At 46.2% G+C, this 27,073-nt stretch overlaps 1 protein-coding gene across 5 annotated transcripts in view; it reads right to left on the bottom strand.

The window, feature by feature from the left end:
• Positions 1–216: 216 nt before the first annotated feature.
• Positions 217–27,073, bottom strand: part of LOC101677584 (SCO-spondin) — a 147,948-nt gene continuing 121,091 nt past the window's right edge. For all 5 annotated transcript variants that reach the window (XM_045072408.1, XM_045072410.1, XM_045072409.1 and 2 more), the window contains 16 exons: positions 26,594–26,721; positions 25,714–25,858; positions 24,646–24,778; positions 24,165–24,326; positions 21,971–22,002; positions 21,757–21,875; positions 21,339–21,550; positions 20,644–20,806; positions 20,347–20,429; positions 17,326–17,486; positions 17,019–17,184; positions 10,816–10,931; positions 9,921–10,039; positions 7,906–8,035; positions 2,449–2,586; positions 217–724 (listed from right to left, as the gene is read on the bottom strand). In XM_045072408.1, the coding sequence (XP_044928343.1) occupies positions 476–724; positions 2,449–2,586; positions 7,906–8,035; positions 9,921–10,039; positions 10,816–10,931; positions 17,019–17,184; positions 17,326–17,486; positions 20,347–20,429; positions 20,644–20,806; positions 21,339–21,550; positions 21,757–21,875; positions 21,971–22,002; positions 24,165–24,326; positions 24,646–24,778; positions 25,714–25,858; positions 26,594–26,721 (2,256 nt within the window). In that variant the 3' untranslated portion in view covers positions 217–475. The remainder of the gene's footprint in view (positions 725–2,448; positions 2,587–7,905; positions 8,036–9,920; positions 10,040–10,815; positions 10,932–17,018; positions 17,185–17,325; positions 17,487–20,346; positions 20,430–20,643; positions 20,807–21,338; positions 21,551–21,756; positions 21,876–21,970; positions 22,003–24,164; positions 24,327–24,645; positions 24,779–25,713; positions 25,859–26,593; positions 26,722–27,073) is intronic.

Genomic DNA, 27,073 nt, shown 5'->3' with positions numbered 1-27,073 from the left:
GTGGCTTACGGGTTCCCCTGAGGACTGGAAGATGGGTGTGGAAGCTCTTTGCTATGGCTGTACCTAAGTCCTTATGGTTCCCATCCCAAACACTTCTCAATCCTGAAACCAGGCTCCCCAGTAAAGCTGTTGAGGGCATTTGGTCTGGACTAGAGCACCCAATGACCAGCACCCTGAAGAGAGAATGGGGAATAGACTCAGTGATGGGAATACATGTCAATTTTCTCAACCTGTATAACTTTATTTTCCCTTACCCCAAAGATGGCAGACAGAAATCTGCACAAGCCAAGGTTTAGGCTCTGAAAGAAATTTGGGTATTACCCAAAAGAAGCATGTCATAAAACTGAGAACATGCTTTAGGCTTGTGGCCCCTTAGACACCCACTCCTTCCTATCAGGAATGAGCTGATTAACCAGGTAATGTTCTCTGTGGAAAAGGCACTCCTACAGATGGCCACCGCAATATCCTGTGTGACTCAGTGTCTCCCCAGGCTAGGCCAGCTCCCTCCGACACACACACTGCCATCTGTCACCTGGAGGAGCAGGGACAGCTCCCACTCCAGGTCTTCAATCCTCTGAGCCAGGTGGGCTCTTCTAACTCCCAGCATCAGGGTCTGCTCACTCTTCAGGGCCCAGGTCCCCAGATTGTCTCCTTCTGGGCCACTTGCCTCCACTGGGTAGGGTCTTTCTTCTTGCCACTCACAAGGGAAGATGCTGGGAACCTCCTGAAAAGGACACAAATAGAAAAAGGAGATGTGGCCCCTGTGAATTATAAACTCACTCTTTCCTGAATCTACCATGTAACATTGGCAAGATGCTTGTCACTCTAACAACCTCTAGGCATTACCACCCTTCCAAATACTTGGGCAGATGCCAACACGTTACCTCCAGGCAATGACCTCACAATTAACTAATAAAGACATAGTGTTCCCTAAGTTTATGTTGCTACAGTAATGCACAACAACTAATTATATCATTACATAATTATCATGGTTAATAATCTGGAATAATTATTGAATAATTAAATCTTGCTGCATTTTATAGCCCCTCAGCTCATCCTGTTTTTTTTTCTTCCTTAATACTAGAGATATTTATATAATGTCTCTTTAATCTTGAAGTATCCCTGTTATTTTATCCTCACCAAATCATCTGAGCCCCTCAATGCAGTCAATGATAGATCCTTGTGCTAGATCCCTCTGCAGTGGAACTGACATCATAGCTGCCTATCTGACTGGAGAGTGGCTGTCTAGAGACCCCACAGCTTAGTGTGACCTTTTTGGGAAAAGTCTAGATGAAGCTCAGGGAAGGAACAATAAACACACTGAGGAAAGAATACAAGGGGAAGTTGGCATCTGCATTTGGGTTTCATAAGGAAGACCCACCTTGGGGGTTCAGGGAAACTTTTGGGCCTCAGGAGACTGTTCCTTCAGCCCTGCTGGGAAGGGCATCTGTGCATTTCATGGCTGTTACACAGCCCCCGCTGTGCCTTTGTTTGTACACAAGATAAATTTTCCTTTATTCATTTGGGAGCACAGGTGACCTTTCTCATTGTTTTTGTCTGAAGAAGGAGGTCAGCTTGACCAAGAACAGATTTTCCAAATCTCCCAACATTAAGGCCCAGGCATATACAACGTTCTCATGGAACTCTCTGTATTTATGGAATACTGCAGTGCCCCAATGCTGTTCCTCCTGGGTCCTCACTCCCAGGGCCCTTCTTAGCTGAAGAAGGGATTCCTTGGTGACAGAGATGCCCATTCTTGGATGCCTGGTGAGAGGAGGTGTCCTCCACCACTCAGAGCATTGCCTGTGTTTAGTCACTTAGTAAGGCAGGGAGTAGGGTGAGATGATGGAGGAATGGGCTTGGGTGCAGAAATTAAGAGTATGCAAAAAAACTCAGGTCAAGAAAAATGGTATTTTAAAGGAGTATTAAAAATTTCCAAATGGAAAACTAAGGCCCACAAGCTGGCTGCCTGCTTTAGTGGATAGAGTTTTATTGAGCTCAGTGCAGGGACAACTAAATCATCCCTTCTGTCTCTTGTCTTGCCCACTCCAACCTTCCCTGTATTGATACCTCCAAAGACCCAAGTTAGGATGGAGGAGCAATCTAGATGACCGATGCATCTTGTGAAAAAGTCACTGTTCCAGAACCATGTGCTACTGGTTAGGCTGCATCTGAACTGCTATTTTTATTGTTCCCTTTTCATGTTCTTCCTCAATCTTTCCAGGCCATAAGTTTACTTAGAGACCCCAGCTGCAAATCCAAGCTGATTGAGTGGGCTTCCCTGTCTCTAGAAGTACTTGCCAAAACAAACAGGCAAAACCAAACTATGGCTGGTGGGATTTCTGATCAGAACTGGTTGTTCTGGTCTCAATCCCTTCTATGGCAGACTGTGAGACCTAGCTATCTGTGGGCACCTCAGGAGCTGAGGCAGTGGTCTGTTGGGCTTACCACAAATGTATTGCCTTCACTGGGGAGCAGTTGTGCTGGTTTGTCTTTTTCCTTCTGGAGCTCCAGGGCTTGAGCAGTGAGCCAGAAGAACTCTTTGTTCATCTCATCCAAAGTATCTTCCACCTGCCAAATCTTTCTCTAAAAACAAGGGACACATGGTAAAGGCTGCTGTGGAGGGATGCACAGGGACCACAAGAGCAAATAGCAGGACACCAAATCCAGGTAGGTGTGACCAGGGAGAACTTTCTTGTATGGGGCACATCTCAGTTGAATTTTCATGATAAACAGGAATTAGCTGGGTGGACAATGGAAGAAGGGCATGCTAGGCAAAGGGAACAGCATATATGAAAACATAGAGATATGAGAGAGAAAGAGAACACTCATCCATCTATCACTCCATCCATCTGTCCATCCACTCATAAGTAAAGAAAGATTTATTGAGCACCCAGTATTTGTCAAGCCAGTGATTAGTTCTGAAATTCCATTTGTGAACTTCCATGGGGTTTACAGTCTATCAAGAATGGCAGACCTAAAATAAGGAATTATGAGTGACTAATGCTACCTGTGGATTGCTGTGGGAAGGTTGCTATAGGAAGTAGTCCAGCTTCAGTTTGGTGGTAGCAAAGAATTTGTTTGTAAAAGTAGAAGGAGATGATACTGGAGAAATGGAGGTGATGAGGGGCTAGAGACAGTAGGTCACAAAGGGTCCTGTGCATTAGTCTCAGCTACTATGGCAGAGAATTTCTAATTAATAGAATTCAATTTGTGGGGAGTGTAGTGTGCTCAGCTAAAAAACTGCTTATTTCAGACTTTCTTCTAGATTGAGATTTCCATAAGTCTTGGACAATGAGATATAAAAGAAAATTGTTGAATGGATGGATTTTAGAAAACCCCATTAAAAAGAGAGCTGACTCAGTCAGTCTGTGCCCTTTTACCTTCCTACCTTTCCAGCAGCCATCTTGTGACCACAAGGACCATGAAGATGAAAGTCGTGTGCTAAGGGTTATGGAGCAGAAAGAACGATCCTAAATTTTGTAGATCATAGGTGCTGATGGGTTCGCTTTTGAACATGTTACATTTAAGCTATTTGTGGCATTCCCTCAGTTAATACAACATCCAATTGTCTGGCCAACTTGGCTGTCATGGATAGTTCACCTCTTGCTCCACACATGAAGTGCCAGATAAAATATAAATACAAATGCAGAACCATGTTTCAATGAAAACTCTCTTGACGCCAGAGATGCAGAGACAAGTCAGTGGTAGGACAAAGCTGAAGGCACATGGCATGGAGGTATTTTTTCTTAAAGGCTGAGGTGTTAACTGCCATATTGAGGCTATTTGTGGTGGGAACTGGCATGTGGCTGCCTGAGTAAAGTCTGGACTCAATAACTTCTATGAAGTTGAATTAAAAACTCCTGGCCTGAGCGCATGGCCCATTGCTGAGCAAGCTTGTTGCTCAGGGCTGAGGCTGGAACAGATTTGATGTGAGAAATTGGAACCATGAAGTTGAGCACACTGTAAGAGGCCAGATGAAAGAGAGAGATGAAGGATGTGGAAACTAACCTCCCAAGAGAACTGGAAGCAACAAACCTCATAGTGTGCAAGTGGAGACAATGATAGTTGCCCCACAGGGAGGCATGTACAGAGGATAATCCCCCTGAAGATGACTTGTGGATGAAAACACAAAATACGGAAGGAAACCCAATGGCATAAAAGTGAGCAGATTTGATGAAAATACCCTCAAGAAACTAGAGATAACAGTAAAATCTGAGCATGGCTATCATAAAAGTATGTTTAAAATGTGAAGGAAGGGGGTGCCTGGGTGGCTCAGTCAGTTAAGCATCTGCATATGGATTTCAGCTCAAGCTCATGATCTCATGGTCATGCGATTGAGCCCCACATAGAGCTTCTTGCTCAGCAGAGAGTCTACTTGAGATTCTCTTTCTCCTTTATTTCTCCCCCTTCCCCAACATGTATACATACTCTTTCTAAAACAAATAAATAAATCTTTTTAAAAAATGTGTGAAGGAAGACAAAAAGAAGGAATAGAATTCATAAGGCAAGCACAGGAACATTATGGAGAAAATAAATCTAGAAATGAAAACACATGAAGAGAAAAACAATGGCTTACATATGGAACCAACTGTAGTGGGTTTGTAGAAACTTATGAGGAAATCACCTGGAATATGGAACCCTGAGGCAAATAGATAGGAAGCATAATGGAGAAGTGAAGAAATACAGAGGTAGAAATTTTAAATGTTGTCTAGCAGTATTCATTAATAGATGAAGTTTTTTGCATACGCAATTTTATACATGTCCGTATTGTGTGTTCACTTTGCCATCTCATTGGACACCAAGATGCCTTCCTCACCTGTCAGTTCTTTGAGCAAAGGAAATGGATTTGACCTATCTTTAGACCTATTTTTAGACATAGCTCCCTCACACTCAGCCCTTCTTCTGTAAAAGCTGATTGTAAAAGATGGGGATCAGGGTAAGATCTCTGTCGCCTTCCTTATTTGTGTTTCTGAATGAGATCAGGCAGCATGATACAGAAGAAAAAGCAGAAGTTTCTGATAGAACTGGACTTAAAACTCTCTTGGGCAAGTTTACCTCCCTCTCTGACGTTCAGCTTCCACAGCTGAAGTCAGTGGGTCTGTCTCAGAGGGTTTTTGTGAGGTTCACATGGGTGTTCTCTGTGGAAGCAATCAGCACAGTCCTGGCTCATAGGAGGCTCTCAACAAATAACACCTTTTCTTTCTGCCCTTTTTGGACACTAATGTGACTCCCTGTGGTTTTGGCAGAGAGAAAATTAATCATGGCTTAGTGTGTGGGGATGATAGTTAAAATCATTACCATCCATTTTGGGTACCAATAACCTTCCATGTCATGTTAACTCCATCATGTCATGGACTGTCACAGCATCTGCTATTTTACTTTCATAAAGAAGGAAAGGGGGAAAATGTTCTTTCCATAGAAAGAATTTCCCAATCTGTGACCATCCTGGGTTGTGTGAAGGAATAGTGTCAGTGACATCTGTAGGTATTGCTGTACCTTATAGGGGTGGCACTTGTTTTAAGTTAATGAGCAGAAACTGTAATCTCTGAGGATGCCTTATGGATACAACATTATGTTTCATAGGCTTCTTTCCAATTTCCATTCCTTTTACTATCAGATCTGCTCAAGTATCTTTTGATTAAAAAGAAATGAAAAACAGAACAAAAGAATCTCCCAACTTACATTTTTCTTATCATAAAAGGTAACCCTGGCTCAGTGCAGAATATTAGTAAATATAACATTTAAATGTATAAATGAGTACATTAATATCATGATAACCTACTGAGGAAGTCTTCATGGAGGGTCCCACTTCTTTGCCCTCTCTAGACTTATGGCCTTCACCACGTTCTTCTGTGGTGCTCTCCCACTGTGTGTGAGCTTTTTTCTGATAGCTTGAAGCTGAACTCCACCATCTGACTTCCTTTGGGATTAATATAGGCAGAAGTCACCTGGTGCCAGTTTTGAGCCCAGGCCTGAAGAGGTCTTTTGTTATTCTGCCAATAAATACTGTAAGAAGGACATGTCCAGGCTAGCCTGCTGGCCCTGGGAGGAGGAGGAGAGACCCCTGAAGCACCGTTGCCCCAAAACAGTGTCTCAGGCAAGCCCAGCCTGGATCTGGGGCCCAGGTGAAATGCAGATACCCTGTGAGATCTGGAACTGTGGGGCAGGCCCAGACCAAATTAGGTGAACCCCCAGACATAGGAGCAATAAATCCTGATTGTTCTTTGCTGCTGAGAATTTGTGTTGTTAGTCCTGCAGCAAAAGCTAACTGATACTCAGTAATCATTCTTAAATTTTTGGGTCTTCTCACTTCAGTTTTTCTCTCTCTCTCTTCCCTCAAACTACTCTCACTACTGTTTTTATGGCCCTCTCTTTCTGTTTTTCCCATGTGTCTTTTTAAGAATATATACACCCACATGTGAAATCATTCCACATGTGCAATTCTCTATCTTCATCTTTTACCTTAATAACATTGAAAATTCTCTATAACCTTGTTTTTCATAACGGCATTAATATCTCATAGTAGAGCTCTACCGTAATTTAGGTAAACCCTTATATTATCAGAAATTTAGATCATCTCCATTTATTTTTATAACATAATAAATTTCAATGTCCTTGTTTCTTCATATTTGTCTGTATTTAAATTTTTTTCCTCTTAGACAGATTCTTAGGATTAGAGATACTGAGTGGACTGAATATTTTAGAGGCTTTTGACACAAAGTGCCAGATTGCTTTCCAGCAAGGTTTTAACTTTTTATCCTCAATTAGCCGGATGTGGTACATCTATCTCTGTCATCCTCACAAACAATAAAAAGAATTTATGTAGATATAAAAGGGCATCTAGTTTAACTAACATTTAATTAAGATTTCTCTGATTCTTTGAATATTTTTCATATAAATTTATCTGTTGGTATTTCCTTTCTCTTAGGGCTATTTACATATTTTTTTCTCACAGAACAAAAGTATCTGTTGATGGCAAATTTTGACCTAGAGAATCCTTTTTTATATTATTATATGATCATACCTATTGTTGCCTTCCTTTGGGATTCTTTTAAACCTTCACAGGCTCCCACCTCTTGCCCTTATGAATGTTATAGATGTAGGGGCCAGGGGCTGTCACCCACCAAGACCAGCCAACTTGGCATAAAGATCATGCCAAGTTTAAAACAATCAAGGCCAAAAAGACTTAAACATAATTTAGGTAGAGGGAGAGAGTGGTCACCATCGAAAACTACACTGTAATGTGAACTAGGTGTGGTGGATAGGGAGGAATGGATCAAGGCCTGTTGCATCAAAGTCCTTTCTATGTCCGATTGTTTATGGATGATCCAGCAAGCATTTGTTGACCAAACATTTTCTCTTTTTCATCTTCCTGTGAATTGCATTTATTCCTTTGAATTCCCTATTCCCAACTTTAGTTCAGGATATACCTTCTTTTGTCTGATTTTAGGATCTCATGTCTGTATGGATTCTCCATATGTATGAAATTAAATTTGATTTTCTCCTGTTAATCTGTCTCATGTCAACTTAATTCTTAGTCTAGCTAGAAGAACCTTGAAGGACATAGAAAAAATGATTTCCTCCCCTATATAGACAATCAGTGAACACTTAATGAGGGATTTTTTTTTTTACCTATATTCTCTAATCCTAATTGGATTGTATTGAACAATATTCTCCAATCCTAATTTTATCCTAATTTCTTTTCCCACAAAATATCCCTCCCAGTCATGTTTTCTCCACCTCTGTGTTTGATTTCTGAGCCCCAGAGTCACATACAGTGTTTAGGTAACAAGGAGGGCTGAAAGATGGGACAACCAAACAGCTCAGAATCCTTGGAGGAGGCAGAGACCCATAGCACTCCCTGAGGTGAAGAGGACATTGGTCACAGAGTCAGATTCCTACCTGCAGCTCAGGAAATGCTCTGTGCCTGTGTCCAGCTGTGAGGATCCACAACATAGAACTTGGGCTCATTTTATCTCCTCCTTCGGTGGCAGACTGAGGGAGCTGTCCAGGTCCCAAGTCCTGCTGGAATCTAGGAAAAGGGAATGAGAGATATACTTTAGGCCTTTGCTACCCAGTAGTACATCTCCCCAACCAGAAAAAGAACATAGTGGCCACTTTTAACTCCTCCCTGAGATGTCTGGGATTAGAGAAGGATGAGATTATTAACATGACAGAGAAACTGACAGACACACATAGATTCCCTGAAACTGCACCCACAAAACTATTCTTGTCTCAGCAGGTGAATGACTTCTCAGTAATGGGTGCAGAATATGCCATCCAGAAATATGCCAAATATGCCAGCTTGGCATGCTGATTATTTTCAGCTGAAGGCAATTGAGAAGAAACAGATATAAGACAAGTGCTCTGCTCTCACCCTATTTACCTGAAAGCAGGACATACATTTTAAAGGTGCCGTGCAACACTCTCTAGGAAGGACAGGAGTTAATCATTGAGATAACTCTAGATGCTTATCAGCCTAGAGATGGCACCAGAGGAATTTACACAAAAAATCTTGCTAAAACTGGCCCTTTTTCTCCACTAGTTCTCCCACATATTTACCTTCTCACAGATTGATGCCCTAGAAACTCAAAGACCTTTTCTTTTTCTTTTTCTTTTGTTTTTTCACCTCTCTTAAAATTTACTGTTCTGTTAAGATGCTGTGTAAGCCCCAGTTCTAAGGACCCTTCCTTTACATTTCACTGAGCTCTTTCATGTGTATGTGCCTATAAAGTGTCTACTTTATAGGTTATTGTGAGGATTAACTTAGAGAGCAGATAAGAGTTTGCCTCAGGGGCACCTGGGTGGCTCAGTGGGTTAAAGCCTCTGCCTTCAGCTCAGGTCATGATCTCAGGGTCCTGGGATGGAGGCCCGCATTGGGCTCTCTGCTCAGCAGGGAGCCTGCTTTCCTTCCTCTCTCTCTGCCTGCCTCCCTGCCTACTTGTGATCTCTGTCTGTCAAATAAATAAATAAAAAATCTTTAAAAAAAAAAAAAAAGAGTTTTCCTCAGGTCCAGTACATACAAACAGTTACTATGACCATTACCACTTATTGTTATTAAAGAGGGATGAATGGAGGAATAGACCATGCATCTAAATGCATGGAGAGAAATCAAGTTAACAGATCCATCTCAGCCTCTGGGTTGACTTGGAGAAAGAACAAGTCAACCATGAGGCTACGTTGTGGAGGAGACTGTGTGTCAGAGGAAGGAAAGTTGGAAGGAGATAGGTCTGGTGAAGTCCAGAGTCAGCCAGAGCGAATGTGGCCTTGTTCCCATGGGTGGGAATAAACCCAGTAAATGACATGAGTTCTGATGAGTTACTCAAACCAGCGAATCCCTTGGTAAACCAAGGTAGCCAGGACAATGGGTGAATTACTATGGGAAGAGCATCTCAGAGCCTTCAGCTAGATATGAGTGGGTTAAGGATTTAAATCCGGTTCTGGTTATGAAAAATACAATTCTCAGTGATGATGGAACAAAAGACTGCCTGAAGACTGGATAAGCTCACACTCTACAACCTCCCTACCACCTTCTACTCCTGGAGGAAACATATGTGATATTTTTCCAGAATCTCCCAAGTAACTTAATGTTAATGCAGTATCAGAGGGCCATTATCTTGTAGGTCTTCCTTAGCATAAGAAAGTTCTTTAAAAACCTCCCTTTTTCTTTATCTCTCCCAATTCCCAAGTATATAATTAGCCACCCTTCACAACCCTGTTGCAGCAGCTCTTTCTGCTCACGGGACCTGTCCCTGTGCTTTAATAAAATCACCTTTTGTACCAAAGATATCTCAAGAATTTTTTCTTGGCCACAGGTTTTGAACCCTAAAGTTCTTTCCTATGTCATCTTTACTAAGGATCACAACAAAAGAATATAGCAGCTGTGTGCAAGGCCTGATGCTGATACCTGTCCCCACCTTGTACTTTGGTGCTCTTCATCCAAGGGCAGAGGCTGTGGCTTCAGGGTCATGTTACTTGCCAGGTGAGAGTCTTGTTGATAAGTAGGGAGAGTCTGTTCACCAACTTGACGAGAGGCCTTGGAAGAACAGACAGTTTTGCAACTTTCCTTCAGTTTTGGGCCCAGAAAAGAACTGTGATGGATAGGGGCATCATTGCTGAACCACCACGGGCACCTGCACTGATTTGAGCTTGGAATTTCGTGTCTTGGTGTGGCCAGACCACTGACTGCCTAGTTCTCCCGGGGGCCCCAAGTGCCTGGTCAGTAGCCATGATATGTGTTATGGTCTTCCTTTTCTTGCCCCTACAGGCACTTTGGGAACAAATGTGACTGTGATGGATTCTGCCCAGTTGCACTGGGGATGTATCAGGCAGGGACTCCTGAACAGAGGCCCTCTGAGTCTTTTTTCCCTTTGATATGCTGTTCTCAGGGTAGGATCCATGAATTGTGCTTCCCTTCTGAGCTCTGTGTAAGAGGCCAGATTATCAAGGGGACTGGGGAGATTGTCTCTGACACACATCTTAGAGAAGATAAAGAGCTAAAAACAGGGGTTAACCTATGAGCATGGGCAGTGCACCCTAGATTTCTGAATAGAGCTCAGGGCCACCAGAAGAGTGTCAGGTCCGTGTGTGTGTGTGTGTGTGTGTGTGTGTGTGGTGTGTGCAGATATGTATGTATGCATGAGTTTGGTGTTTGAATGTGCACATGTGTGTGGTTGTGTGTGGTGTGTACATGCATGAAAGTGTGCATGAATGTGTGCCTGAGTGTACACCAAATGAGTCTCCACAAGGTTGGGGTGATAGTGAAGATGTCTGGAAACACAAGAACACTTTATCACTCTGGGGGGTTTTCACCTTTCTGCTGGCCCCAGTTGGTTGCCCACATGCATGAGAAAGTGCTGATGCCAGGGCCACGATCACTCTGTCAAGCTCTGGCTGCAAGCCCAGGGGTGAGACACTGGTGGTGCAGCCTGGGGAAGGAGGACACAAAGACCAGCCTCAGACACAGTCATCTCATCTGACCACAGATGACCCACCTTACATTTACTTGACTTTTTCCCATTTTTGAAGCTTTGTTGTGAGACTTTTGCCTTTTTATTCCATTTCTACCTCCATCTCTGAACCCACTTCTGTCTCTCTCCTTCCTTCAGGCAGTCTTTCCAATGTGCTAAATATATGTGGATTGAACCTTGACGACTACATCATGGTTTTTTATGTGTGAATAAAATTTTTATACATAATCTCTTCCCTTCTTATACAACTCCTTCTGTTTCTTCTTCTTCTTCTTCTTCTTTTTTTTTTTAACTCAGAAATGTTTAAAGATCTTTTATCTCTATACATAATCTATTACTTCTGACTGCTTGAGCATTTTTGAGTACTGCATTTGGCTTTTGTGCCCTCCCCTCTACTCCCCCCAGCTGCCAGGCCAACTTAGGATACCTGCTGCCAAGACCAAGGCTGTGCTGGGATTCACACCCAGCAGTCTCCAAGAATTGCACTGTGACTTGCTGAAATACCTACTCAGAGGGAACCTGATAAGCTGCAGGGTAATTTTGCCAAAATATTATTTAATTGCTTTCTTCTTTTTAATTTTATAACCTTCATTACATAATTTTTTGGAAAAAAGACAGTCTCTTCAATAAATGGTGCTGGGAAAACTGGGCAGCTATATGTAGAAGAATGAAACTCGACCATTCTCTTACACCATACACAAAGATAAACTCAAAATGGATAAAAGACCTCAACGTGAGACAGGAATCCATCAGAATCCTAAAGGAGAACATAGACCGTAATCTCTTCGATATCAGCCACAGCAACTTCTTTCAAGATATGTCTCCAAAGGCAAAGGAAACAAAAGCGAAGATGAACTTTTGGGACTTCATCAAAATCAAAAGCTTCTGCACAGCAAAGGAAACAGTCAAGAAAACAAAGAGGCAACCCACGGAATGGGAGAAGATATTTGCAAATGCCAGTACAGACAAAATGTTGATATCCAGGATCTATAAAGAACTCCTCAAACTCAACACACATAAAACAGACAATCATATCAAAAAATGGGCAGAAGATATGGACAGACACTTCTCCAATATATACATACAAATGTCTATTAGACACATGAAAAAATGTTCATCATCACTAGCCATCAGGGAGATTCAAATTAAAACTACATTAAGATATCACCTTACACCAGTTAGAATGGCCAAAATTAGCAAGACAGGAAACAATATGTGTTAGAGAGGATGTGGAGAAAGGGGAACCCTTTTCCACTGTTGGTGGGAATGCAAGTTGGTGCAGCCTCTTTGGAGAACAGTGTGGAGATTCCTCAAGAAATTAAAAATAGAACTTCCCTATGACCCTGCCATTGCACTCCTGGGTATTTAACCCAAAGATACAGATGTCGTGAAAAGAAGGGCCATCTGTACCCCAATGTTTATAGCAGCAATGGCCACGGTCGCCAAACTGTGGAAAGAACCAAGATGCCCTTCAACGGACGAATGGATAAGGAAGATGTGGTCCATATACACTATGGAGTATTGTGCCTCCATCAGAAAGGACGAATACCCAACTTTTGTGGCAACATGGAGGGGATTGGAAGAGATTATGCTGAGTGAAATAAGTCAAGCAGAGAGAGTCAATTATCATATGGTTTCACTTATTTGTGGAGCATAACAAAAAGCACGGAGGACATGGGGAGTTAGAGAGGAGAAGGGAGTTGGGGGAAATTGGAAGGGAGGTGAACCATGAGAGACTATGGACTCTGAAAAACAATCTGAGGATTTTGAAGGGGCGGGGGGTGGGAGGTCGAGATACCAGGTGGTGGGTATAATAGAAGGCACGGATTGCATGGAGCACTGGGTGTGGTGCAAAAAAATAATGAATACTGTTATGCTGAAAATAAAAAATGAATTAAAAACAAAAAGAAATAATGGAAGCCTCTATCTTCAGTTAGCTAGGCAAGGAGTAGGCTTCATTTAGTCTTCTTCATTCAGCTCCTGTCAGTGCCCATGGAGAGGATTTTTAGGACATGAAGTTTTTACAGCTTAGTCCCAGACCAATTTCAGAGGAAGGTAGCCTTTTATGTCCTTCTTCTCATGATCACTTGGCCAGGTGTTCCAGCCCAGATATGTATGGATAAGTTTAAGAAGAGGAAATTGTATTGAGAGGTCAAGGAAAGCTTTTAACAACATTGCTCCATCTCTGTGGTTTCACAGACCACACATGAACACAAATACATACACGTATACACATGTGCCAGGCAAGGCTTCTGGCATCTGTTTGACCTACTTCCCCTTTCTGCAAGGGCTTTCGAGGACACATGGCCATCATCATGGAAAAAATAAGTGCTTGGATCTCAGCCTCAAAAACATTCTTCCAGTCACCCACTCCTTTCCATAGAGTGATCTATACTGAGGAACAAGAGGTGAGACCCTAGACCAGCCTGGCCAGCCTGTGTCCCCAACTGGGCCAGGAAGCTCAGTGGAAAGGACTGTGTCTGGGCTCTTGGAACTGGAGCCTGGTGGCTGAGTGGTGGGCCCTTGGGTTCGAGTGAGGTACATTCTTCCATGCCCTTTCCAGCCAGAGGTGGCAGAGATGTTTAAGGGCTGCATGGTGGAGACTGGGCTTCTGGCTAGCCCTGCTCTGTCACTCTCCATGTAACTTTGGTGGAATTGACTTTTTAGCCTCTTTAAGACACTGTTCCTTCATCTATAAAATTATGGTAATGTCACTCATAGATTTCCTGTGAGAACTGAATGGGTTAATTGAGACAGTGCTTGCTTAGTGTTTACAACAGCCCTCAGGACTGTGGAGGAGAGCGCTTGGAGAAGCTGAGATCCCAGAGCTGCAAGAGCCCCAGACAGCTGTGCAAAGGTGGGTGGTAGCCCCCAGAGTCCTAGGCAGCTGTGCACAGGAGGAGTGGGGCATTCTCCCTTCCTTGGTCAGATGACCCATGTGTCCAGATATTTTCCTGGGGATGCTCCTTGGTCCCCTCTTGATGCTGACGAGACAGCATCCTGGCCTGATGTCCAATAGCTGAGACAGGCCTCTGGGGGCCATCCTGTAAGGAGCTTCCATCAAGTGTTCTAAATGCTGAGTTAAGGGAAGGGCTTATTTTCTGATTGGACTGAATAGACAGAATAGATAGCCATCTGGTGGGATGCTGCCATATTATGGGCTATTTTAATTCTTTTTCCTTCCCAAATTAGAGACTAAAAAAAGTTTTCTTCCTCTAAATAAGTCCTTTAACATGAATAATTTAAGGAAACATTAAGTCAGGCAGAAATTGTCTACCAGATTGAGGAATCATGTGTTTCCCCTTTAAAGTGGCTGTCTTCTCCCTACCTTCCTTACAACACACCCTGGGGATGAAGAACAAGGGATGTGCCCCTCAGAACTTGTGGGAATAAACAAGTAATCCATCAAGTTTATTCTCATTACTATGACTTGATGTTGTCCTGAGGGATATAATGTAAATTCTGCAGGTTTCTCTTAAAAATGGTTATGTTAGGCCAGAACTGGAGACCCTTCTTTCTTGGATCTGAGATTTCTTCCCTTGTGATGAGGCAAACACAAATTCTCTGAACTTCTCCCCCAAGGCTCTTGCTGACCAGGTGGGACTGAGGCCTGTGGGATTCTGACTTAAGGGGATCTTCTGGGGGCAAATCCCATTACTAGATTCCTTGTAGACAGTGGCTTCTATACTTAAGAATCACAGTGCACACTAAGAAATTCATTGTTTGCATGCTTCTCCATATATGTATGTATAATACTACAAGGAGAGTTGTATGAAGCCATATCACTTTTTATAAATGTGTGGCTTCTGGTAGTTTTGATTTTATTCCTTTCTAGGTTTTTTTTTTTTAATGCTTATTGCAATTTATTAAACTGATTTATAGAAAGCTACAATCTGCAGTTTGGTAAACTGCTTCAAGAGACGGAAAGTCAGCTGATTTTCAATGAGATACCAACTTACGCCTGTCAGGATGGCTAAAATTAAATACCCAAAAAACAATAGGGGTTGGTAGGAATGCAAAGAAAGGGGAACTCTCTTGTACTGTTGGTGGGAATACGAACTGTTGCAGTCACTCTGGAGAACAGTTTGGAGGTTCCTCAAAAAGTTAAAAATGAATCTGGCAATTGCACTACTAGGTATTTAGCTAAAGGATACAAAAATACAGATTCAAAAGGTTACATGGACCCTGACATTTATAGTAGCTTTATCAACAATAGCCAAATTATGGAGAGAGCCCAATGATGAATGAATAGAGAAGATGTGGTATATACACACACACACACACACACACACACACACACAGGAATATTATTCAGCCATCAAAAAGAATGGAATCTTGCCATTTACAATGATGTGGATGGAGAGTGTATTATGCTAAGTGAAGTAAGTCAGTCAGAGAAAGGCAAATACCATATATGTCATTCATTTGTAGAATTTAAGAAAGAAAGCAAATGAACATATGGAAAGGAGGAAAAGAAAAAAAAAAAAAGAAGAGAGGGAAACAAGCCATAAGTGACCCTTAGTGCTAGAAAACAGAAGGTTGATGGGGGGAGGAGAGCAGGGAAAGGGTTAGTAGTGGGATGGGTTTTAAAGAGGGCACTTGTGATGAGCACTTACTGTATGTAAGTGAGGAATCACTGAATTCTACTCCAGAAACCAATATGGCACTGTATGTTAACTAAAAAAATTTAAATAAAAGAAAAAAAATCAGCTGATTTTATGCCGAGGTCTGGATTCAGACACGGATGACTTAAGCAACAAGCTTAGGTTTTCCTGCCTTGAAGTTGGGCCACCACAGAACATGCTTTGGGGCTGGGAAGTCTTTGCTGAGCCCAGGAGTGTTTGTTCCAGGAAGCACACAGCCTCCTCCAGTGTCCATGCTCCTGGCATGGGAGTGAACACCCAGGCTGTCTCTAGAGTGGAGGAGAAGGCTTGCATACTCTCTAGAAGCATGCAGCTAGGCCAGTGAGATCTGTGGGTAAGCCTGTTGGATGAATTGCTGGGTTAGTTTGCCTCCTGGGGGACACAGTTTTGCAAAGAACAGCTTGGTGGCCCCCTTCTCACCCCAAACTGGTGTCCACTGGACACTCACAGGGAGGGAGAGGGGCCAGGAGCAAAGGGGATGACAACCCTTACCACTTACAACATGGAGGCGGGTTTCTCTACCATGGCAGCTAGAGCTGTGCTTTATCCAGTGGCCTAAACACAGGGATGTTGGGGCCATTCAGGGGTAGCTTGGAGACTGCACACCCAGAGCTGTCATCTGTCAGACCCAACCAGGATGATGCTCAGTTTTGGGCTCTAATATCTGAGTGTGACTGTAAGTCAGACCATGCAGGAAGACCCAGGGATGTCCCTCCACACCCTAACCCTATTCCCTATTCCATCATAAGCCTTGTCTACCACATGCTTCTTTACAGTGAACCGCAACACCCAGGTTGTAAAAGAAGCCGCCTTTATAACCTGGAAGGCGTTATCTGGACTCTACCAGATGGCAGGAGTATTTCAGAGTATAGGCTGTTGTGGAAGAAGTTTCCACAGGGTCCAAAAAAGAGCCAATAAATATTCATCTACAGACCTATGGGGTTGCTGGGATTTGGGGTCAAGTGGACTTTAGCTTTCCATTATTTACTCTTTTGTATTGATGAAACTTTTCTAAGGAGCATGTATTGCTTTTGCCCTTTAGAAAACAAAGCTAAAAGTATAAGCTAATGAGACTCTCAAGGGCCTTAAGGCCCTTGTCACCCTGATTTCCTACATAAAGACAGCTCTTAAAGCACAATGATGGATGTGGCCAGCAGGAGAATAGGGGCAAACATCGCTCTGCTATGTTTTATCCGAGTCTCCCTCCCCTTCTGGCAAATCACGTTCCTCTCCAGGTCCAGGACCATTCTCTGTCATCAGGGTTGATGCTTTCCAGTTATGACATGGGGGTTCTGAGCACCAAGTGAGATGATAAATATAAGATATACAAAGTTAGGTGCTATACAAAGTTAGAGTTAATATTATGACATCATAATCCCACCCCTGGGCACCTGTTTCTCACCTAGAGGATGCTGCCAGGGCTCCCTGAGTGAAGCTGCAGTGTGGCGGCCCCAAGATTCCTTGCTCAGCCCAGTGGCTGTCCTGGTAGCAGCTGTGACCTCCATTTCTAGGTTTCCGCCCCTCCCCAGAACATGCTGCTCAGTTGCGCTGAAGTGCTGCAGAATGTCCTGGAAAAACCATGGCTGTGTCACTCTCTCAGTTACGAGTGTTCTTGATTCAGGCAATTTCCAGAAGTGGGTGAGGGGGGCCCCTGCTCCCTGGGATGGTGGGGGTGTCAGTGGCTTGGTTGTCTGGGAATTGCACTTGACCTTGAGGCCCTGGAGCTGCTGGCTGGCGCCTCTGTAGAAAGCCAGGGCATCGCTCCGGTGCTTGTTCAGTTGGGCCGCCACATGCAGGCTCTGGTCCTCAAGCTTGTCGTAGAGAGTACGGATGCTGAAGTCCTCTAGGGTCTTCACAGGGAGTGGCTCTCCTGCAGGAGAAAGGCATGGAGTGAGACTATGGGATGGAGCAGGAGCTGGAAGCAGAATCTGGGCCCGAGGGTGCTGACTCTGCAGCTTCTCTCCTTCCCTCTGGGGTTTTTGCAGGCAGGTATGCAGGAAAGAGGAGAGCAGAAGAAGCATGTGTAGGCAGAGGGTTAGTACTGGCAGGAAAGACAGGGGCTAGGTTTGATGGGAGCTGGAGGAGGTGGGAAGCCTTCCTAGAGACAGGTAGCAGTGGCTGTGGAGAGAATCTCTTCTGTGGGGGTGTGACCAACAGGGATCCTTACAGCCTCTGTCCATTGTGCCTGGTGACACATAAGAGTTGGGTAGTGGGCACTGCCTTCCTGCTTTGCTGAGGGTGGGTCTCCCTGGGCTGGAGAAGATGGCAGCCCCCTGAGGAGGCTGTTTGCAGGGTTCTGCAGGCCACAACTGGCTGCCCCTTCCCTCTGCCTGAGTTCATCTCACTGTCCTCATGTCCCTATAACCACTCTATGCTCCCCTTCAACAGCTCTTGCCCCACCTGTCCCCACTGCTCTGTGGACTCCTGCTCAGCCTCGGGTTTCCCACAGCACCTGGCAGACAGTAGAGGCTCACTAAGTACTTGTCTGGCTGAGGTGTCTCCTCTAGGCTTCAGGCTGGAGTGTGACCCAGACAGACCCCAAGGGAGTAAATCAAGCAACTCCACTAGGCTGCTGGACCCTGGTGGGGTTCTGTCACTCCCTGCAGGAATGTCCCTTGGTTGAGGGTCTTAAACCCCTTGACCTTCTTCTCCCTCAAACCCATTCTACTCTGTTAGGACACATGTGAGTGAAGGGGCTCCCCTTCCAACTGCCTTTCCTGGTGCAGCTGATTCTCAAAGGAAGAAAGAAGAAAGAAAGAAGGTGGTGTGAAGGCTCATGTCGGCCTAGGCCTTGTTCAGAGAATGGCCTGCAGGAGTGTGAATATGAAGCTGAGTGTGTGTCCACTGCCAATCCTACACTACTCTTTCCCAGACCTGATGGGTGCAAGAGGGGAGAAGGGTAGTCCCATTCATGCTGGCACAGTGTTGCAGGAGATCTTATTTTGGGTAACAAACATGGGCCAGACCTCTGCACAGCCAGCTTTGCCTTCCTTTCCTTCCTCTGTAGCCCAGGTGGGGTCTGTTCCCTGAGCTACCAGCTGTTCAGGTGGGAAGGGGGGGAAAGCAGCTTTTCAGACCCCCTTCACCATCAAGATCTTCTCTCTATGTGCCCTGTCACGTGCCCCATTGTATAGGGGCATTTCACCCTCCCCTACACGGTCAGTCCTTTAACCAAAAAAGCCCTGTGCCAGCATCTCCCCCTGTGGGAGATCCCTGCAATGAGCTCCCAACCCCCAGCCCTGACCCTGAATGGAGGCTTCCTTTGAAGATTAAAGTGCTGGCATTTACCCCTGATTCTGTGTACCCTTCCTGGTGTCCATACTGTACATGTTCTGCACAGCTGGGTTTGCTGCTCATCCCCCAAGGGGTGACCTAGGTTGGGAGGGATAGATTTGTCCTGGACTCAGTCAGTTCTCTATGCCTGCTGTCTTCACTATCCAGAGCTATCACCAGGAAAGAGATGAACAGCCTCTGATGCCCATGCAAAGTCATAGTCAGTGATAGCACAGAGGCAGGCCTGCCTTGGATGGTGTGTGTGTGTGTCTGTGTGTGGGTGTATATGCAATGTGTATGTGTGTGGATGCATGTGGATATATGTGTTTGTCTGTGTGGATGTGTGGATGGTATGAGGAGGCCTGTGTTCAAGTTCACACAACTAGCAAGCCTCTAGTGCTGGTTTGGTCCCATGGCTGTGCCTTGTACTACTCACTTCATTGCTTCCTCCAGGTCCCTGGCACTCAACTTGCTTCCTGTGGTTTCTGCAACATGGCACTTAAGGACAAAATGGAGGCAAACTTGAAGCTTTGTGAACCCACATCAGTGAGAGCTTATAGGGCCCTTCCTCTGTCTCTCTCTCTCTTTTTTTTTTTAAGATTTTATTTATTTATTTATTTGACAGACAGAGATCACAAGCAGGCAGAGAGGCAGGCAGAGAGAGAGAGAGAGAGAGAGAGAAAGAGGGAAGCAGGCTTCCTGCGGAGCAGAGAGCCCGATGCGGGGCTCGATCCCAGGACCCTGAGATCATGACCCGAGCCGAAGGCAGCAGCCCAAACCACTGAGCCACCCAGGCGCCCCCCTCTGTCTCTTTGTCTGATGTCCGAAGTGAGGTAATCCAGTTGTTATTCCCAAGCAGAGGAAAGCTCTTGGCAGAGCTGCTTCTTCATGCACTTTTGTATACACTTCCTCCTCACAGCGGGGCCCAGTGGGATGAGGAGGAACATGTGGTCCCTCTATGTCTTCCTGAAAATGTAGGCAATGTCCAATTCTCCAGGTGAGAAGAGAAGCTTACAGAGGCAGGTGAGTGATCCTGTAAAGGGCTTCCGTAGCAGGGCTTCATTTCTGCCCCTGCAGTGAGCTACAGCAAGTTAGCCATGAGCTGGAGAATTGCCCTTAGTTTCTTAAGAACTCCTGAGCAGCACAGTAAGGAGTAGAGAACTCTCGCTTCAAGTCCCACATCACCTACTATCTAAAAATTGCCACTTGGGGATCTGAGGGAAGCCACTCACATTTCCTTGAGCCTCAGTCTCTTTGTCTATAAAATGGAGATGGGAAACACCTGAAAACACATACTTCTAGCTACCATTGTGATGATCAGATGGACAGCATGAAGTGTCTTATAAATCATCAGTGCTATAGAAATGTAAGATGTTATCCAGAGTGTGTATCTGGGGCGCAGTTTGGGGTAGAAGGCAGGAAGAGAGAAGAAGAGTTGTTCCACACAAGTGTGGTACCTGTGCCCCAGGTAATGGCTGTCTTCTTGGAATCCGCTTCTTCCTCAGAGTCCCAAGGACTAAGATCTTCATAGGATAGAAAGCTGGAAAAAAGCACCTACACGCAGGTGGCACAGGGCTCACGTGGACCAGGAGTGCCAGCTATGAACATCACAGGTCAGCTTGGGAAGGCATTCTTTCCCGAGTCTCCAGGGTCAGCCCTGGGGTCATGAGTGTGGGCAGGGCCAGGGTGGGGAGTGGCCAGACCAGCCATGGTCCCTAGGCTGGGAATGGAGTGAGGGGTAGAAGGGGACTTACCTGTCCCTGAGGGGCACATACTCAGTGGGCACATGAGGCCCTCCAAGTCCCCTCCACTGGGGCCTCCAAGTCCTCATAGGGCAGGCCTGGGCTAGCGGCGGTCTCAGTATGAGGCTAAGGCCTGTCAGCAGCATGGTTGCTAAGCCAATAGCTAGCAGCACTCCTGTAAGGGCAGGGGAGAGGGGCAGGGGCCATGTGATGACCACTCAGAGCATCTGCAGGCTTTATGCCTCAGGCACTGCTGGGCTGCCCCTCTCTGCCCTCTTGGGCAGGGGGCGATGACAGAACCACTGTCTGAGGCTCAGCCTGGAAAGCTCAGTGAGATTGCTTAAAAAGAAGCAGGAAAGAAGATGGATGGAAAACCCACAGAGGAGGTTAGAATAGGAGTCTCTGTGAGCTTATGACTCTACTCAGTGGCCTCGTTTACCATGACATCCTCCCTGTTCATAAGGACAGGTCCCAAAACTGAGCGGCTTGGGAGGCAGGGAGAAAAGGGGGCCCCAAGAAGGAAATTCAATTTACTTTACCTGGCAAATGAAGCCCTAGTTCAGGGACAAGTTTGTCCCTGTGCCCATCTGAAGTCTTTGGGGCTATGCCCAAAGGGACAGGACTGGACATACACTTCGGGGTCCTGATGTGAAAGGCTTCTCCCATGCCCCCTCTGGGTCTTGGCTACTCTGGTCCAAGGTCAGTACCTGTGATCACTGCCCAGTCTGGGCCCAGGTTTGGCAGCCTCCGCCTGAGGACCCCGTGCCTGGTAAGCTGATATGGGGAGGAGGGCTGTACAGGGGATAGACTGGGACTGCAGGCCACTCCTTTCTTCTTCACCAACACCACCATGAAGCTTTCAGGCAGCCCATTGTCTCGAAACACATATGTACCTGGATCTAAGAACTGGTGGGCAAACCTGGGGGATGAAAGGTCAGCATATGGGGATAGTCAGCTTTTCTGGGTTGTTCATATCAGGCTAAATGTGAGTGACCTTAACCTGTGGCAGGACCCCTTCCCACGCACAGGAATAATGTGGCCCAAGGAAGCTGTCCATGACTCCCAAACCCTTCCACTCCATGTACTCAGGAGGACTCACCTGCCATTGGTCTCTTCTGGTCTTACCTCCCACACAGTTGGTGGCTTCCCATCCTCCTCTGGTCCTTGTAGTGCCTCCCCAGCTCTGTCTTACACATGAGGAACCGTGGCCCCTCCAAGTTCCCAGACAGCTTAGCTGAGATTACCTTGAGAAGTTGAGGTGAGTTTCTTGTATCAAGTGCCTGAGTCTCCTGAAGGCCCCAAAGTCCCAGTGGGGGTTGCTGTTAAACAGATGCTGCACCTGGTACACAGGATAGTGGCTGGCTGAGCGATCTGGAGAAAGAGCAGGGTGGGGCTGGGTTCCAGGGGCCTCCTCAGTCCAGGCCTGGGCAGCTCACATCCTGACAGCTCAGCGTCTGTCCGTGGGAGAGTGAGCAAACTGAGAAGACATGTTTTCATGAAATGGCATGTTTCATTCTTTCATGTCTATAATAATAATCATTTAATAATCTTGGTGTCAGGGCACCTGGGTGGCTCAGTTGGTTAAAGCCTCTGCCTTCAGCTCAGGTCATGATCTGAGGGTCCTGGGATGGAGCCCCATATCAGGCTTTCTGCTCAGTGGGGATCCTGCTTCCTCCACCGCCCCCCCCTTTCTGCCTGCCTCTCTGCCTACTTGTGATCTCTGTCTGTCAAATAAATAAATAAAATCTTAAAAAAAAAAATCTTAGTGTCAGGGAAAGACCATTTCTTCCCCTGGCCTGAGAAATGTGCACACCAGCACATTGTTGAAACACAGTGAACAGGGGCCCCCATGCCCCCATGCCCTTTGTGCAAGAGCACAGCTGGCAGCCCTGGCACTCTCAGAGGTGAGACCCATTCAATTCTGTACTCCTGACAGGCAGTGTGCATGCAACAGGCACTCGATACATGCTGTGTGGGATGACTAAGAGGAGCAGCTAAGGTGGTGGATGGGGATTCTGGCAGAAATACAGACAGGCCCAGACAGGCCATTCCTTCAGCACAGGAGGTCTTTCCCATGCATAGGTGTCAGTTCTTCTGAGCACTCCCATTCTTCCCAAAAGATGGGGCTCTGATCTTACCTCCCCGCTGTGTGGAGAAGGGGGAATGCAACTGGGTTCACTCCACACATGTAAATACCAAGGCTTAGAGGGAATGGAGGTTTCTCAGGTCCCAGTGGGTTTCCAGGAGACCTGGCCTGGAAACCAGGGCAAAAATGTTTAGAGTTCATTTCCAGGATTTATTTCCCCTGTGGATGCTCATCGCCTTAGCACTGCTATGTGGGGAGGAACTTCAGTAGTTACTGACCCATGAAACCAAACTCTTCAACTATTTCTACCTGGGCCAAGGGGCCATTCTTCTGTTTAAATCAGGTTAAAAGCATGGCTGTGCCTCATACCCAGTGAAGCATAAATTCCAAATACCAGAGATGACTATTTTCAGCATTGCCTGAGGGAGCACCTTAATCTTTGAACCTTTATTGTGTTGTTTGTACACAGCATTATCTGTACTAATTTGTTGTGGTTATAAAACAATTAGCAGAACAGTTTATATTTGCCTTTATTTTCTATTCCATACCTCTCTGCCCTTGTTTTTTTCTCCTCAAAATCCATTTCTTTAAAAAAGAAATCTGTTGGAGAAGATAAAAAGAAGCCAGCCCTGGGCTGGCTTCTCTCTTGTCTCTCTCATGTCTTTAGAGCTGCGGAACTATCCCTGTCTCAGCCCAGCCATTTAGTGTCCTGGGGCATCTCAGTGGGACAGCACTGTACATCTGTCATCTGTGTGTGAGTAGGTGGGCTGGGTGTGTGGGGACTGCCCATCCACTCCACAGCAGCACCCTGGGGAAGTACCTGGCAGGGGAAATGGAGGAAATTAAGGTCTACCAAGGGCTCAAACTGTGCTTAATGCATGGCAGGTGGCACTGAACCCAAAGGGGATGAGACCCTTTTCTATCAGTAAAGGCTGTCTCATGGAGGAAAACTCTGTCTTGTTCTGAGGTTCCCAGGGATTTGAGTCACAGGAGACAGGCTTCTGCTCATTGCAAGGAAGACAATCCTTATAAACCAAGGTATCTGAAGATGTAGGGGGCTGCCAGGAGGGGTTGAGGAGTCTGCCTCTGGGGGGCTTCAGGCCCTGGATGGATGACCATGTGGTACAGAGTGGACATGCAGGAGGACTGGCTCAAACAAGAGTTCCCCTAAGTGAGTCCCTGCCTCCACCCAAGGCACAGAAGTCTGACCCTCATGGGCTGCAGGGAGGAGCTGCACAATGTTGGACTGGAACATCTGCTCTGAGAAAGTGCATGGAGGCCCACAGTGAAGTGTCCAATCAGGTTGAGAACAGGGGTACAACACAGGCCTGTGACTTGCCACTTCAAAGGTGTGGTCAGTATGTGAAGTCACAGGACAGCCAGGCAGGGGAGGGATGAGAGAGTCAGGCCCGAGGAAGGGTCCAATGTACTGAAGTAGGAAACTTACTGTGGGGAAGAATATGAAGCTGGAAAAGAATCACATCCCCCTCTGCCAGGCAGACCACTGGATTTGGAATATGGGGATGGATGTGGGGGTCATGAGGGACAGAGTGTTCCGGTCCTGTAGTCCGATGATGCCTTTGCAGCCAGGGCTGGGATACAGGTGGTCCTGGGAGAGTTTGGAGAAGGAACGCTGTGGGACCTGGGCTTGTCTGGGGATGTACACATACTCACCTATTGACCCTATCCTGTCTCGATTCCCTTTTAGGAGTTTCAGCCCTTCTGGGACCCTCACCTCCCCAAGGACAAGGTCTTCTGTGGTCCCTGCCAGACTCTCACCTCCTGAACACCAACACAGGGCTGAAAAGCTTCTCAGGGGCCTTAGGTGGGGGGCCCAGCTTCCCATTTATTAGTGGAAGAATGCAGCCGTGCCCCTCACTCCTCCCACTCTCTGAGAAAGCCTGGGCTTGGTACCCTCCTCCACTTACCAAGGAGGAAGGAGCCAAGCATGTCCACTCTGGAGATGACAAAGCCAAAGATGCCATGGGGGCCACATTGGATCAGATGGACCCTGGCGTTCCCTTGGAAGAACTGGTCTGGACCCAGAGTGCTCACTATTTCCTGAGAACATGCAACACAGCATTATACACTTGGAGAGGACAGGAGGTGCAGAGAGGCTTGCAATGATGGATGACCAGAAACCCAGACTGAGCCCTTTAGCAGAGCCCCTGGTGATGCTGAGTTCAAGGATGCCCACTATCAGCCTACATTAGGACATGTCTCCTTCCTCAGTGAAACTTGCTCGGGTGGCCTCCTATGCCCTGGGCTTCTCCTTATCTCCAGAAAACACCCCTGACTCATCTCTGATCCTTGTACCAGGTCATTGTTTTCTCCTTTTCTCTCTACTTCCAAATTCCTACTAACAGAACAACTTCTTCAGAACATTTATTTTCCTATCACCCCAAATCCGTTCTCCAGTGCCACAGCAGTGATCCTTCTTCTTTCAATGGCAGACACACACAGCCACCTAGAACCTTGTGGTAGGCAAATATCCAGGGTGAGCCAGATCTGCACTGTGTCTGGGCCCTGATCCTCTGCCCCTCCAAACCTGATGAAACATTGAGGCCCTGAAGACAGTCATAGCCAACATGATGGTGGCCAAGAGAAGGCTCTGCTCTCTGACCAGAGGTCTAGGCTGGGAAGAGAGGCCCAGGCTCGGTTCCAGCAGGGCTCACACCATTTTTGTGACCATGGTGAATGCTTTCATGTCCCTGGGCCTCATTTCACACTTATGTAAAGCCAAGCTGATGCTTTCTCAGCTCTCTTCTGGCATTCAAAGCAGATGGTTGACATTATTGTACCAACAAATACACTTCCTTTCTGCCTTTCCCTCCAGCCTACAGAATGGAAATTCATACAGATAGCAACAGAGTAGGAAAGATTGGTTAGCAAATGGACTTTCCCTTCTGCTGCCTGGTTTCTGCAGCCAGGATGCCTGGGTCCTTAGCAGGTAGAGGCTGCCCTTCCATCCCAGCCCTTCTCTGAGCTGGACTTACACTCTGGTCACTGTCTCCTGTCTCGCTCTTCACACTGAGGATCAGCTGTCTGCTGGAACCCCAGGCCAGGGTAAGCTGGGGGGCCCTGGCCAGACACTGGGCATCACAGAGCTCTTCAGCTGAGACATACTCCTGGCACTGGCAGCTGTGGGAGAGAAGAAGATGGTAGGTCTGCTCTGATGGATATGGAGGAGCTGCACACCCCTGATACCTTTATGCTAGTAGAGGCCCCTTCAGAAGGATATGAGGTGTGTATGCTTCCTAAGCAGTGACTATAATTTGAATGGAGGTCCATGATGACTCCTTAAAATGCACTCTCCTAGTCGCTGCTTCTGTACCAGCCTAGGCATCTCCCAAAATGGGATCAATGTCTGGGACAAATCTTAGTTTACAGGCTTAGAATTTTTGTTTTGGGTTCCCTGCTGAGGCGAGAGTGAAGCCAGAGAATGCTGTTTAGCCCGGAATACTCTATTTGGTGGGCCTCCCAGCACAGTGGCTCCCCAGCTCTGCATGCTGGGGAACTCTGGTCCACAAGTCAGGTGGAAGGCTGGAATGTCAGATAAAATTGGAATCCTTCTTGGCTTGGTATCTAGTCAGGGGCACTCCTAGCAGTTGGCTCAGGGACCTGGGGTGTTGAGCTCACTCTGCTTTGCTGCCAGGACCTCCTCAGCTCTGGGCTGCTTGACCTGACTGTTGTTGGCCTAACTTTTCATCTTGGGAAATGCTAACAGGGAAGCTTCTGGAAGGATCTTGTATTTGGCTCAGTCTCCCATCAGGGCTGGGTCCTGCCCAACTTTTCCAGATGGGTTCTCTGGGGACAGTCAGAACCTTTCAGGTGATGGTGGATTCATTTTGTTTTCAGCAGCTTTTCATTACTCACATGCCCAGTTCAGCACTGAGCTCTCCACCCACTGGGTGACAGAAGGAGGAGCAGTCATGCAGTTGTGGGGTCACACACTTGCGGGTGGCAGCCAGGCGAACTTCTCCAGCCCAGCATCGCTCTGCCACCTGTGGGAGGTGTAAGAGAAGAGTCCTGGCTCTGGTACCCCCTGCAGGTCAAGGATTGGGGCACTCTCTGCATCAAAGAAAATTTCAGAGACACAGTGGGGCCTCTGGAGAAACAGTCTCCTCTGCGAGGTCACTTAGTCAGTTCCTGACTGGGATTAGGCTTGAGGATAGAGGGGACCCACATAAGTAATAGAAAACAAGTTTGCTGACTGAGGGAGATGTTTGGGAGGTTTAGTTTTGGGGATACTTGATCCTTTATATTGAGCGCTGAAGATCTGTTGGTCTCTGGTAGGGAGAAATGTGTCTTACCATACGATCCTTCTGAGGTCTTCTCATTTGTTTAGGAGGTAAT

The sequence above is a fragment of the Mustela putorius genome, unplaced genomic scaffold (assembly GCF_011764305.1).
Source record: "Mustela putorius furo isolate JIRA1106 unplaced genomic scaffold, ASM1176430v1.1 tig00004035_pilon_pilon_pilon, whole genome shotgun sequence".
Taxonomy (NCBI): Eukaryota; Metazoa; Chordata; class Mammalia; order Carnivora; family Mustelidae; genus Mustela; species Mustela putorius.
Note: the sequence above shows the minus strand (reverse complement) of the source record. Positions and strands in the feature narration are given on the sequence as shown.